The 12,032-nt window shown below is 43.2% G+C and overlaps 1 protein-coding gene across 13 annotated transcripts in view; it reads right to left on the reverse strand.

Moving 5' to 3' along the window:
- Positions 1-12,032, reverse strand: part of RASAL2 (RAS protein activator like 2) — a 492,268-nt gene that overhangs the window by 99,996 nt on the left and 380,240 nt on the right. For all 13 annotated transcript variants that reach the window (XM_073593398.1, XM_073593397.1, XM_073593390.1 and 10 more), the window contains one exon: positions 8,448-8,560. In XM_073593398.1, the coding sequence (XP_073449499.1) occupies positions 8,448-8,560 (113 nt within the window). The remainder of the gene's footprint in view (positions 1-8,447; positions 8,561-12,032) is intronic.

The raw sequence follows: 12,032 nt of genomic DNA on the forward strand, positions 1-12,032 counted from the left end.
GATCTCTATAACATTCACATCAGTCCCTGCCCTCAAGGAGCTTACAATCTTAGGTCCCTAACTCACATTCACATACTAGGGTCAGTTAACCTACAAGAATGTCATTGGAGTGTGGGAGGAAACCCACTCAGGCACAGGGAAAACATGCAAACTTCAGGCAGGTAGTGTTGTGGTTGGGATTCAAACCAGCAACTCTAGTACTGCTAGGCATTAGGCAGAAAACAGTGATATTACGGCGGACAATCAGACACCAACTGACACTTTTTGGGAACCAGTCACACCAATACAGTGATCAGTGCTAAAAATATGCACTGTCACTGTACTAATGACACTGGCTGGGAAGGGCTTAAACATCTATGGCGATCAAGGAGTCGCGTCCCCTACCAGGAAGTGCCAGATCACCTACCAAATACGTGATCTATCGCAGCAGACCCGCCTTGCAGCCATACATGTAATTGATATGGTCGGCAGGGACTGATGTGAATGTATAATAAATGTGTGTAAAGCGCTACGTAAATTGGCGGCTCCAATTAATTACCTGTATTAATAATAATAAATAAGGTGGAAGCAGCCATTGCTAAGCTCTCTATTTGAAAATACTACCTATAGGCTGTCATGAAAATGTTTTTTTGCTTTTAAACCTTGAGTCACTGATAAAGCACTATCATATAGGAATGTTAAGTTAGTAACCCCAACAACTTTCAGGTCAGTAACTTGGGTTTTCTTTCAACTATAGCTTCTATTCCAATGTACAGTATGTATGGTATGTAAAGTATTACAAGCCCTCATCTCACCTTATAACAATAACATAATAAAAGCTATCAATAAAATGGAATGCATCACCTTTGTTTTTACATAAGAGATCTACTTCTAAGCAGACAACAGGGAACTCGGGTCAGAATTCTACAACATGAAATGTAAACTAATACAGCCATGCCAAATACTTCTTGCCAAACAAGCAAAGCTGGAAGAGGAACATTAACTTTAGAGAATAGTCATCAAGATACAATAGAGACTAAGCATGAATACACAGAGAACAATAAAACAGAGATTATGAATACATTGCTTTTGTAAAGCTGAGCACTGTTGGAAAAAAAAAAGAAAGCATTTGCTAAATTCACCCTACAAATAGGCCGAGGCAACCTGCCCAGAATGTGTGTTTTAATATGTAATAGCTTGGCAAGATGAGAGAGAGTGTGTGTGTGTGTTGGGGGGGGGGCATGGGGGGACGGACGACAATAAACAATAGCTAGCAGATGGGGATACACAAAGATGGCTGCCCAAGTAGGGCACTTTTGAGGCAACCCTCACAACCTGTAGACTCCTAGGCATGGCCACAGTCACTAGATGATGGTTGGACACCATTTACAATGCTTTTGCTAAAAAACAAGGATTTATTCTTGACCAGATCAAAGCATGTTGTACCAATATTCACAATTATACAAAGCACTTGCACCAGCATCATTCTTGGGGGGGGGGGTGTCCAAAGCTACTGGCCAGGAGAAGCCACTCAGTCGAAAGACTTTTTACTAAATAAAGAGTATGCATGTAGCAGACCTTATCATAGCTTAATCACAGCCCAATTCAGTTGAATTCTGAAAATAATATTACCTAAATATTTCCTAAAGAAAATACATCACAAAATTAATCTAAAAGGGAATTACTACAGTGTACACCGATTAGCCATAACTTTTTGACCACCCACCTAAATTTGAGAAGATCCCCCTTTTTTCATCAAAACAGCCCAGGCCCATCAAGGCATTGATGCCACTAGACCTCTAAAAAGGTATGGTGTGGTATCTGGCACAATGCCTTCATTCAGTAGCAGATCCTTTAAGTTCTGTAAGTTGTGAGGTGGTGCCTCCATGGATCAGACTTATTTTTCCAGCACAGTCCACGGATTCTCTACTGGACTGAAATCTGGAGAATTTGGAGGCCAATTCGACAGCTCAAACTCATTGTTGTGTTCCTCAAACCATTCTTGAACCATTTTTTGCAGGGTGCATTTTTTTTATGAAACAGGCCACTGCCATCAGGGAACAGCATTTTCATGAACAGGTGTACTTCATCAGCAGCAATGTTTGGGTAGGTGGTACATGTCAAGTAACATCCACATGAATGACAGGAACCAAAGTTTCCTGGTAGAACACTGCCAAAAGCATCACATTGCCTCCCCCGGCTTGCCTTTTTCCCATACTGCATCCTGGTGCCATCTCTTTCCCAGGTAAGTGACACACACCGGGCCATCCACATGACTTAAAAGAAAATGTGATTCATCAGAAAAGACCACCTTCTTCCATTGCTCTGTGTTCCAGTTCTGATGCTTACATGCCCATTGTTGGCACATTTGGCTGTGGACACAGGGTCAGCATGGACACCCAGACCGATCTCCGGCTAGGGAAGCCCCATACACAAGAAACTGTGATGGCCATTTTATCTGCTTTCAACAAATTAATTTCATGGACAACAAGTTTCCTTGCTGCCCAATATTCCCCGCTGATTTCAGATGCCCTTGTAACGAGATAGATAATCAATGTTATAGTCACTTAACCTGTCAGTGGTCAAAGTTATGGCTGATTGGTTTATGTAGTTCGCTATATTTGTTTAAAAAAAAAAACATGTTTTTCAGGATTTTTATTCCCCTAAATCATTTGTTGGCTGCTCCAGTTCTTATGAAACTAAAGAAGAAAAATGTTATGCATTTTTATGCATGCACACTATTACATGCTTGTATACAGGACATCTTTAGGAAACCTAACTTGTGGTTTTTACTCTTTCTGCCAACATAAAAACATCAGTTAATTTTTTATGTCTGTGTGCAAGAGATCTTATTTTAATTTTTTTTTTTTTTTAAGAAAATTGAATAAAAAAAAAAAAATGTATTTCATTTAAGAGGTTTTGGTTGGCATCTTTTAAAACAAATCTATGATATATATATATATATATGTGTAGGTATCATCTGATGACTCATTTTTGAAGGTATTTATCCCAAGCCTGTCGTCCCCATTTTTCTTTCAAAATGTATTGAGTTTTCACCTAGAAAAAGCATATGCATAATTACTGAATAGTTCCAAGGTTTCTCAGGTTGTGTAGAAGTAGTAAAGTTGACAGCCCCTAGAACGACAACCTTTAAAAAATGTGTAGCCAATTGTAGCTTCTGTCCTCCTCTCCTGGGTACCATCAAATCTCTGAGCGCAACCAATGCAAATAAAAATCCCAGCCAATGAGTTATCCAGAGATGATCCCACGGTTTCCGGGTAGGCTTTCTGGGCAATGCAGGTCAAATTTCTGAATGTAAATTTGATTTTAAGGTTGCGCTCTAGGCATTGCTAGAGAGCTGTGATACGAGAGATGGGGCATTAAAGAGCTTACAACAGCCTTCATGAGCAGGTACTGTCTTGTTGGGATGGGACAGCAAGAGGAATGGTATAGATCACTTTAACCACTTGAGTCCCAACACAGTGGGACAGTAGCTGGTTGCTCCAGCATGGTTTTAGAGTCAAATATATATTTATATATATATTTTTATTAAGTTTACAAAGTTATACAATGCCAGCCAATATATGGCAATACATTCAATACAGCAAAGAACATGGTAAAGGTCAGTCTGCCTGGGTAACAAACTATACATATGAGTCGGTATAGCATAGAGAAGTAGATAAGTGTTAGTTCAGCTTAATTTCAGTATAGTAAGATATAAAGTAACCATGTTATGAAACAACCAAAAAGTTTTAATATCTGCTACATGAATCATGGGAGGAAGGGGAAGAAGGGGATAGAGAGGGAAAGAGAAAGAAAAGGAGAGAGAATAGGGAATAGGTAAAGATGGGGGGTCAAGACAAGTGAGCAGGCCCTGGGGCAACACACTGGGGATTCTGGGTAGAGTTTGTTGAGTTAGATGGCGTTAGCAAGGTTTTTAGGGCATCTGAGGTGGAGTAATCAATCCAAATTAGCCATAAGGTTTTGAATTTATCAAAGGTGTCATTGTCTAGGGCTATCATCTCCTCCATTCGCATAATATCGTTGACAATAGAGACCCAAGAGGACAAAGGCGGCGTAGTAGTGGTTTTCCAGAAGAGGGGTATGAGTTGCCTAGTTGCTGAGAGAAAAAAAGCGAAGTAGGGTTAATTTCTGTGAGGGTATGGAGCCTGGTAGCTTGGACAACAGCACTACTTCGGGCGTGGGTGCCGTAGGCCTATCGTAGAGGCTACTGTATATGGCAAAGACCTGGGACCATAAGGGCTTGATAGCATTGCAGTCCCACCATATATGGAGATAACTTCCATCTATTTCTTCACATCTCCAACAAGACGTGGGGGTGGATGGAAAAATTCTGTGAAGTGATTGGGGGTCCCTGTACCATCTAGCCAAGAGTTTAAAGTTCTTCTCTTGTGTGTAGAAAGAGATGGAGGATTTGTGCGTGGAGTGGAATGACTTTTGCCAGTCAACCAGTGAGAGATCCCTGCCTAGGTCTGTGGCCCACCTCCTTGTGTAAGGTGGAAGCTGGTCGTGGGTCAGTGAGTGTAATAGTTTGTAAATGGTGGACAGTAAATGTTTAGGTGTTTCCGAGAGAGAACACAGCTGCTCATAGCCAGTCAGAGGTCTATGTGTGTAGGTGGAGGAAAACAGGTCAGAGCAAAAAGAGGAAATGCGCAGTGCTGTAAGCCAGTTACCGCTGTCTTCTGGTAGAGCAGGCGTGCCCTCGGTCGGATGTATAAATGAGTTAGCTGTAGGCCAGGCGTCACGTAAATATGGGCCCACTGAATTGGAGCCCATGCCCTGGGGGAGATCTGGGTGATCAAAAAGCGAAGTAAGTGGTGAGGGGTCTGTGGATAATAATGTTAATAGTCCCTTTTTGTACCACAGGTATAGTGCTGCAGTCATTAATGGGATAGTAGAGGGAGGTAGTTGAGGTTATAAAGATCCGCTAAGTTGGATGGGATGATGACACCAAGGCAGGAGATGCCCTTTGATCCCCATTGAAATGGAAAGTTGGCCCGTATTTGTGTAAGGGTAGGGGATGTTAAGGATATGTTGAGGGCTTCTGTCTTAGACATATTAAGCTTAAAATTACTCAGATCTCCAAATCTATGAAACTCTTGCATTAAAGAGGGTAGTGAGGTATGAGGTTGTTGAATGTAAACAAGGAGATCATTTGCATAAAGTGAAAGTTTATATTCAGATAATGGCGTTGGTATTCCCCTAATATTGCTATTTTGTCTAATAGCCGTAGCCAAGTGTTCCATCACCAGAACGAAAAGCAGGGGGGGCAAAGGACATCCCTACCTAGTTCCGTTGGAGACTGAAAATGGGGTGGATGAGGAGCCATTGACCAGCACAGAGGCTGTGGGATGAGAATAAAGCGCCATTACCTTGGATATAAATGAGGGACCGAGTCCAACCTGCTCTAGAGAGAGGGGTAGAAACTGCCAGTTGACCCGGTCAAATACCTTCTCGGCGTCAAAAGAGAGGATACAGGCCTCTAGGTTGTGTTTGCGGATGTAAGAAATCAGGTGGATCGTTTTTGTGGTATTATCCCTGGCCTCTCTACCAGGGACAAAGCCCACTTGATCTCTATGTATGATAGAGGGTAAGAAGGGTGAAAGGCGATTGGCTAGGATCTTTGCAAAGAGTTTAACGTCCACATTAAGGAGAGAAATGGGCCTATAACTAGTACATTGAGAGGGGTCTTTGCTCCAGCATGTTTTTAAAATAGCACCTGGACTCAGCGGCATTTGTTCCTGTCACTGACAGCTGGGACTCAGCGCTAAGACGAGAGGCTGAAACACTCAACTCAACTTGGCTTCCAAGTGCTCTATAGGAATGCCTGCAGCAGTCCATGCATTGTGTTTATACTGGTAGGAATGAGAGGTCTTGATTGAGGTCACAGCCCTTATTCCTAATTACAGAGATTTGGGCAGAGCTGCTGCACCTTAGGCATGAAGGATATGTCACTGGGACAGGAGTTCATGACTGGCCCGGCCAATAAAAAGGCCAATGACTCGGATACTTGAAGAAGACAGTGAGAAGATGGAAGTGCTGGAGGGAAGCACTGACATTGAAACATTGGAGATGATCACTTTCCTGAGTAAGTCTGCCATGATGTGCAAATATGCTGTACATTCCTGCACATTATGGCAAACACGTCCTGGGAGCCCAACATATCCAATTAAGTCTGTGGTGAACATCTGCTGTAACAGTGTTCTCCCTACCCCTCCTGCAAACTCCTGAAATGTTTACGTTTTCAGGGAATAATGTTAGAATGTTTTTTTCCTACAAAAAGGTAATGTATTTTCAAAAAGGTTCCCTGCAGTACATCCCCTCTCAACTAGGGGTACTTGAGCAATGAGCAACTTCTGAACCTTAAAGTTGAATTGGATGAAGCCACTGTTTTTTTCGCCATCTTCAGTATTCTTCCAACGGATCACCAATGTAATAGGGTTCTTCTCTTACTCATTTTCCCAATAAGCATACATAAGGGGAGATCTACTGTCACTGATCACCAACCAAAGAGGATCTTTTCAGCTGACAACCATTGTAAGTGAGCAGCTCACTGTAAGGTGACAGTACACTGAATACCAATGTTCGGGGCCCCTTCACTTCACCTGAGTCCTGGCACTCTTACAGTTTTACAGAGAAGAGCCGCTGAACCCACCTCTTCCTCATCCCCAGCTCTGTTTCCCTGTATACAGAGAGGAGGAGGAGGTGAGGGGAGGGACACCCCTGACGTGAGGTCTGTGAATAATATACATTAGGCTTTGCAGAGGATGGGAACACAGTGAATAGGAAGGGTGGTGGAAGGCAGGCAACAAAGATGTATACTTGGAATGGTTTGGGATGGGGGGGGGAGGATTTGTGCTAGGGGGCATTAAAGGAGAGGAAAACTTGTGCTAAGGGGGGGGTTGGATGTGAAATCTGTCCCCCACTCCCCCAGCATGTCTTCTACCCCTTTTCCCCAAATTAATAAGATGCTGGCAGAAGGAATGATAGTGTTGCCTGGGAAGAGATGCAACTGCCCCAGGTGCCCAAGCTAGTGCCCCCCTGCCAGGCAAGTTAGTGGAGCCAATTGTAATAGACTACAAAATAACCAGGACAATTCCCTTTACAGACCAACTCGTAGCCAAGCACTAGCTACATTAAGAGTTCCAGCCTCACTTTTGGTATCCAGTGAATTGCTCTGGTATTATTGCTACAGTCAAAGCATAGCAGTGCTTTATCAAAATCCTATAACACATTTTGTTCTCCTAGACCAGTGGTTCTCAACCTGGGGGTCGGGACCTCCCCGGGGGTCAAATGACGATTTGCCAGGGGTCACCGAATCATGGGCTTTTCCTGAATCCTGCACCGCTCTCCCAGCCTTTTCGTGGCCGCCCAGCAGGGCTGTCCCTGGAGCCTGTGTCCCCCCAGTTCCTGGAGCCCGCGGCTGCCCACTCAGCCTCTTCGCAGCCGCCCATTCAGTTCACAGCATGGCTGGGGGGCAGAGACTAAAGGTCAGGTGACTGCGCCTGCGCAGTAGGATCCGGCGGAAATAGCCGAAGGTGAATAGCTGAAAATCAGCTGTACACGGCGCCTGTAAGAGGGCCCGTCGCGGGCTCGCTTCGCTCGCTACGCTTCGGGCACGGCCTCGCTTCGCTCAGCTCTTTTTGATTACCCCTCTAGGTCCACTTGGATGGTGGGCAAGGAACCTGGACCTAGGGCGCAGGTGCCGTGTACAGCTGATTGAAAAGTTTGAGCTTCGGCTATCTCCGGCGGCTGACAGTAGTTCGTACTGCGCAGGCGCTGCGCCTGCGCAGTACAGGGGGGGAACTTATGCGCCGAGGGAACTTTCTCGGCAAGACACCGGCAGTGCCCTTAAGAAACTTATCATTAAAAGATGCTCCACACTAAAGTGAACTCTACACTTGTTAGATGCTGAATAAAATATCTAAATGAAAATTAAAAATAATGCTCAGTATATGGGGTGTTTTTAGTCTATTTAAGAAACTTTTAAGAATAAGGCATACTGTAGTGTTAAACTTGCTGTTATTATTGCACATCTAGGTCTGATACACTGCTGCCCTATGTCTAATATAGCTAATAAAACACAGAGACGTGTTATGAATAGGGGCAAGAGACAATTATCTTCTCTTCTTACACTGACTGGGATCCCTGTGTGTCATATTCAGCCCAATTAGACAGCTAATTATTGCCATAAAGCCATCTTCATCCTGTTAAGATGGTATAAATCTTCCTGCTACAATATACTAGCAGACAGGATCCCCGGGGATGCTCGTCACAAGTATTTTTATATCCTGGCTTCAACAGCAAATTCAAACGGCTCTAGTCAGTTGTCGCCAACAGATTTATGGGACCATTTATCACTGTGGAATGGAAGATGGGTGGACTGGATTGCACACAACCTGATAGCAGCCAGGGCAACACTAAATAATCGCAAACACTGGGCTTACCTGTCACTCTCTGCAGGACGCAACGATGGGAGACGAAAGCTTGTGTTTCTATCCAGCTTTGACTGACTCTTTGTCCTCTTGATTGAGCCTTTTAGACGTTTGCTGAAGAAACCCTTTGAGAAAAATCAGAAACAGTGAGGTACTTCAAACTAATTATATAGAAATAGGTTTTCAAAGTGTCTGGAAAATAAAGAACTGTCTTTAAAGCCCCACAGAGACTTGTCAAATTCAAAACCTATTCTCCACCTGTCATTCTCCAGCTACAGGTTTAAAGGACCATTTGAAAGAAAATGGTTGTATTCTGGTACCTGCGTGTGGATAATACCCTGAAGAGTTTTCAGTATAAAATAATTTTTTATACTCAACATTAGTGATGGGCGTGTTTGGATCGAACCCGCCAGGAAGCCGGCACTGCACACCACCAATCATAGGCAACGTGTGTATGTGCAGCTGCGGGCGGGGAAATGCCTCACTACCTATGATTGGCAGTGTGCAGTGACGGTTTCCTGGTGAGTTCGATCCAAAAGTGCCTAAGTCCATCATTGCTCAACATTCCTTTATCAATATTTTAGGGCTTGTTCACAACAACTGCTGCATTGAAACTCAGCGGCTGATGTGCGGTGGGGCCAAGATCAGTGCGATGAGGCTGATTTTTTATTTTTTAAATCAAACTTTATTGAGACGTCACACAGACATCTCTTAAAGTTCAACTGCCACCTGCATGTTGCAAGGCAATGAAGTTCCTTGCACTGTGCTGAAAAAAGTACTTTTTTTAGTGCACCGGGCCCACGCAGCAGTGCAACACAGTGGTGTGAACCAGGCACATAGGAGACTAGGCATTTTGCCTTGTCCATTTGGTGGGACTGTGCTGTAATGGCCGCCGCATGTGGTGTGAACCTAGCCCTTACATGCAGGCCAAGTAGCCGTTACTAATGCTAATACACACTTAACAATATTCCTGAAAGTGCTTAGAATGGTCAGCTTTTTATCACATGGTCTAATCCTGATTTCCAAAAGTAAAAAAAAAACAGTTTCTGTAACTGCTTAAAAAGCGTCAGCTGGATGTAGGCTTTAATTTATTTGTCGCTTATTTAAAGCCTATTTAAAACTGCTCATCAAAGACTGCTATGTTAATGCTAGTGACAGACTGCATCATTTTTGATTATGACAATGCTAGCAATTCAATAGGGATCTAGTGGGAAACATTTTGAGTATCACAAATCAGAGGCCAACTGACACACGAGGGGTCCTGGAAAACAAAGGTTGGGCCACTCGGTTCCTAACAGCTAATTTAAGACCAAAAAACAGTGCTTGGTTGTTTAGCAGGTCAATAACTAGACAAATCAACATGACTGCCTAAAATCTGTTGTGTTAATAACACAATAAAATATAAAAATCAGTCTGGGTGCAACCAATATTTAATGCTCTACATCAGTGTTAATAGTCTGCCATCTAGTGTATACGCCATAGGAAAATAGAGAGCATGTAATCCAACAACTTTCTTTTCAGTTGGGTTTACTACACTGAAAGATCATTTACTGGGCGATGGGTCAGCAGGGAAGGCCTGGAGGGTGATGCAGCCCTGCCCAACTCCAATCAAAATGGGCAAATCAATGGCACAATTACAACTCATCAATGTCAGCACAGATAAAAATAAATTTGTTTTTTTCAACTTGCTCTACATGACTGAACTTAATGTTCCAAATGTGACTAATTTGCTATAAAAAAAAGCAAACCAAGTAATTATTGGTTGTTAGACAACATAGTCTACTCAGGACAGCCCAGTATCAGGTTGTTGCTGGTGTAATGAACCGTCTGTTTCTTATACATGAAATCTTTCAAATTCAAAATGAATAATCGGCTTTTTGCACTCAATGCAAAAGTCCTTTTCTTGGTGTCTTTTAACCTTCAGGTTATACTGTTGCCTACAGGAAAATTGGACACTGAGGAAAAAAAACTGTAGGTCAGCTAGGATAACCCTTCCTACAACTAGCATGCCTCAGTTTTTTTTTTTTTTAAGCAAAACAGTAGAGTACAATCATTAACACTGACATCCTTGAAGCACATAAAGAACCATGAAAGAGAAAGCAGGATACACACCACTCCTAAGCAGCCTGCGGGATCTCATATGCTGCTGTACAAATCCGGGTGCCTGCCTGGTCCACAGCCAGAAGAATCCATAGAAAATGAAGAGAAGCGGCTGCACATCCAAGGATTAAAAACAATGACTTTATTGAAGATCCATAAAAAGATGAGTAAGCACGTTTGTGTGAAACGCGTCTACTGAGCACCTTTGGATCGTTTGTGTATCATGTTTCATCTTTTTATGGATCTTCAATAAAATCATTGTTTTTAATCCTTGGATGTGCCGCAGCTTCTCCTCGTTTTCTATAGAAAGAACCATATTTAGATCCCAGGAAGTTACAGGGAATGGGAGAACCAAAAATGCCTCAAACAGAGAAGCCAAAGGCCTCAAACAGAATAGAAAGGGCAAAAATCTGACCTTTGATAGTGCTGAGACCAAACACTGGTCAAGACCCAGCAAGGGGAAGGAGTGGATTCCTCCCACAAAGGGAACTCCTGAAATTAATGCCCTGATATTCACACCAAGTGAAGCATGCCTTACAAGTCAAATAAACTTTTTGAGAAGTAAACTTCCTAGTTTTTAGTATCATAGGAGTCTCAAACTCAAAGGTTCTCCTGTCTTTCAGAACCTGGGATTCAACAGTCATATCATTAAAGCATGGCTCCTGGTGTACCACATCTGCATTGCAAGAGCAAGGAGAATCACTGGAATGCCCCCTACCTTGATTCTGTGAAGCAGACAAGAAGGTTCAGGGGAGGAAAGGCATAGATAAGAGTGAACACCCCTGGGTGTCAGGACCACTTTCCTGAGTCTAGGCACTGCTGGCTTGGGGAATCTGCTTGCCAATTGTCTTTGCCTGGAATGTACAAAGCTGAAAAAGACTGGGCAGAATCTGATCTACCTCACTTGCTATGGCAAGACTTCTGGTCCCTTTATGATAATTATTAAATGCCACAGCTACAATCTGGATGGTCCAACACTGCAAAGACAGCTAAATTCACATGAAGATTCTAGATGTTATTTGAGAGACGAGACTCCTCCAACAAGTTCCCTGAACCCCCCTTTCACAGCCTGACAGGCTGGCATCTGTCATAAGGATGCACCAAAAGATGGGGAGAAAGGTCTTCCTTTAGTCCAGAGCTGGATTCTTGAGGCACCATGCCAGGGACAACCTGGCCAGGGGTGACAGATGAATTGATCTGTCCAGCAACCAGAATGACTTGCCCTAGGATGACAAAATGTGTTGTAGTGGTCTGGAGTGAAACGAAGCAAAAGGCTATCATAGAGGCTATCATCAGACCTAGGACTCCCTTGCAAAAGCAGGCAATCAGACAACTGCTGAACTGGAGGGTTTGAATCTGAGAACAGAGTCTGAAGTTTCTCATGCGGAAGGAACACTCTGGTCTGAACTGTGTCCAGTCCCAGATACTGCCAAAGGATGAGCTTGTTCTACCAACAATTTCTGAAATTTCAGGATCTATCCAAACTGCTATAAAATC

Source organism: Aquarana catesbeiana, linkage group LG07, assembly GCF_042186555.1.
Source record: "Aquarana catesbeiana isolate 2022-GZ linkage group LG07, ASM4218655v1, whole genome shotgun sequence".
NCBI classification, from domain to species: domain Eukaryota; kingdom Metazoa; phylum Chordata; class Amphibia; order Anura; family Ranidae; genus Aquarana; species Aquarana catesbeiana.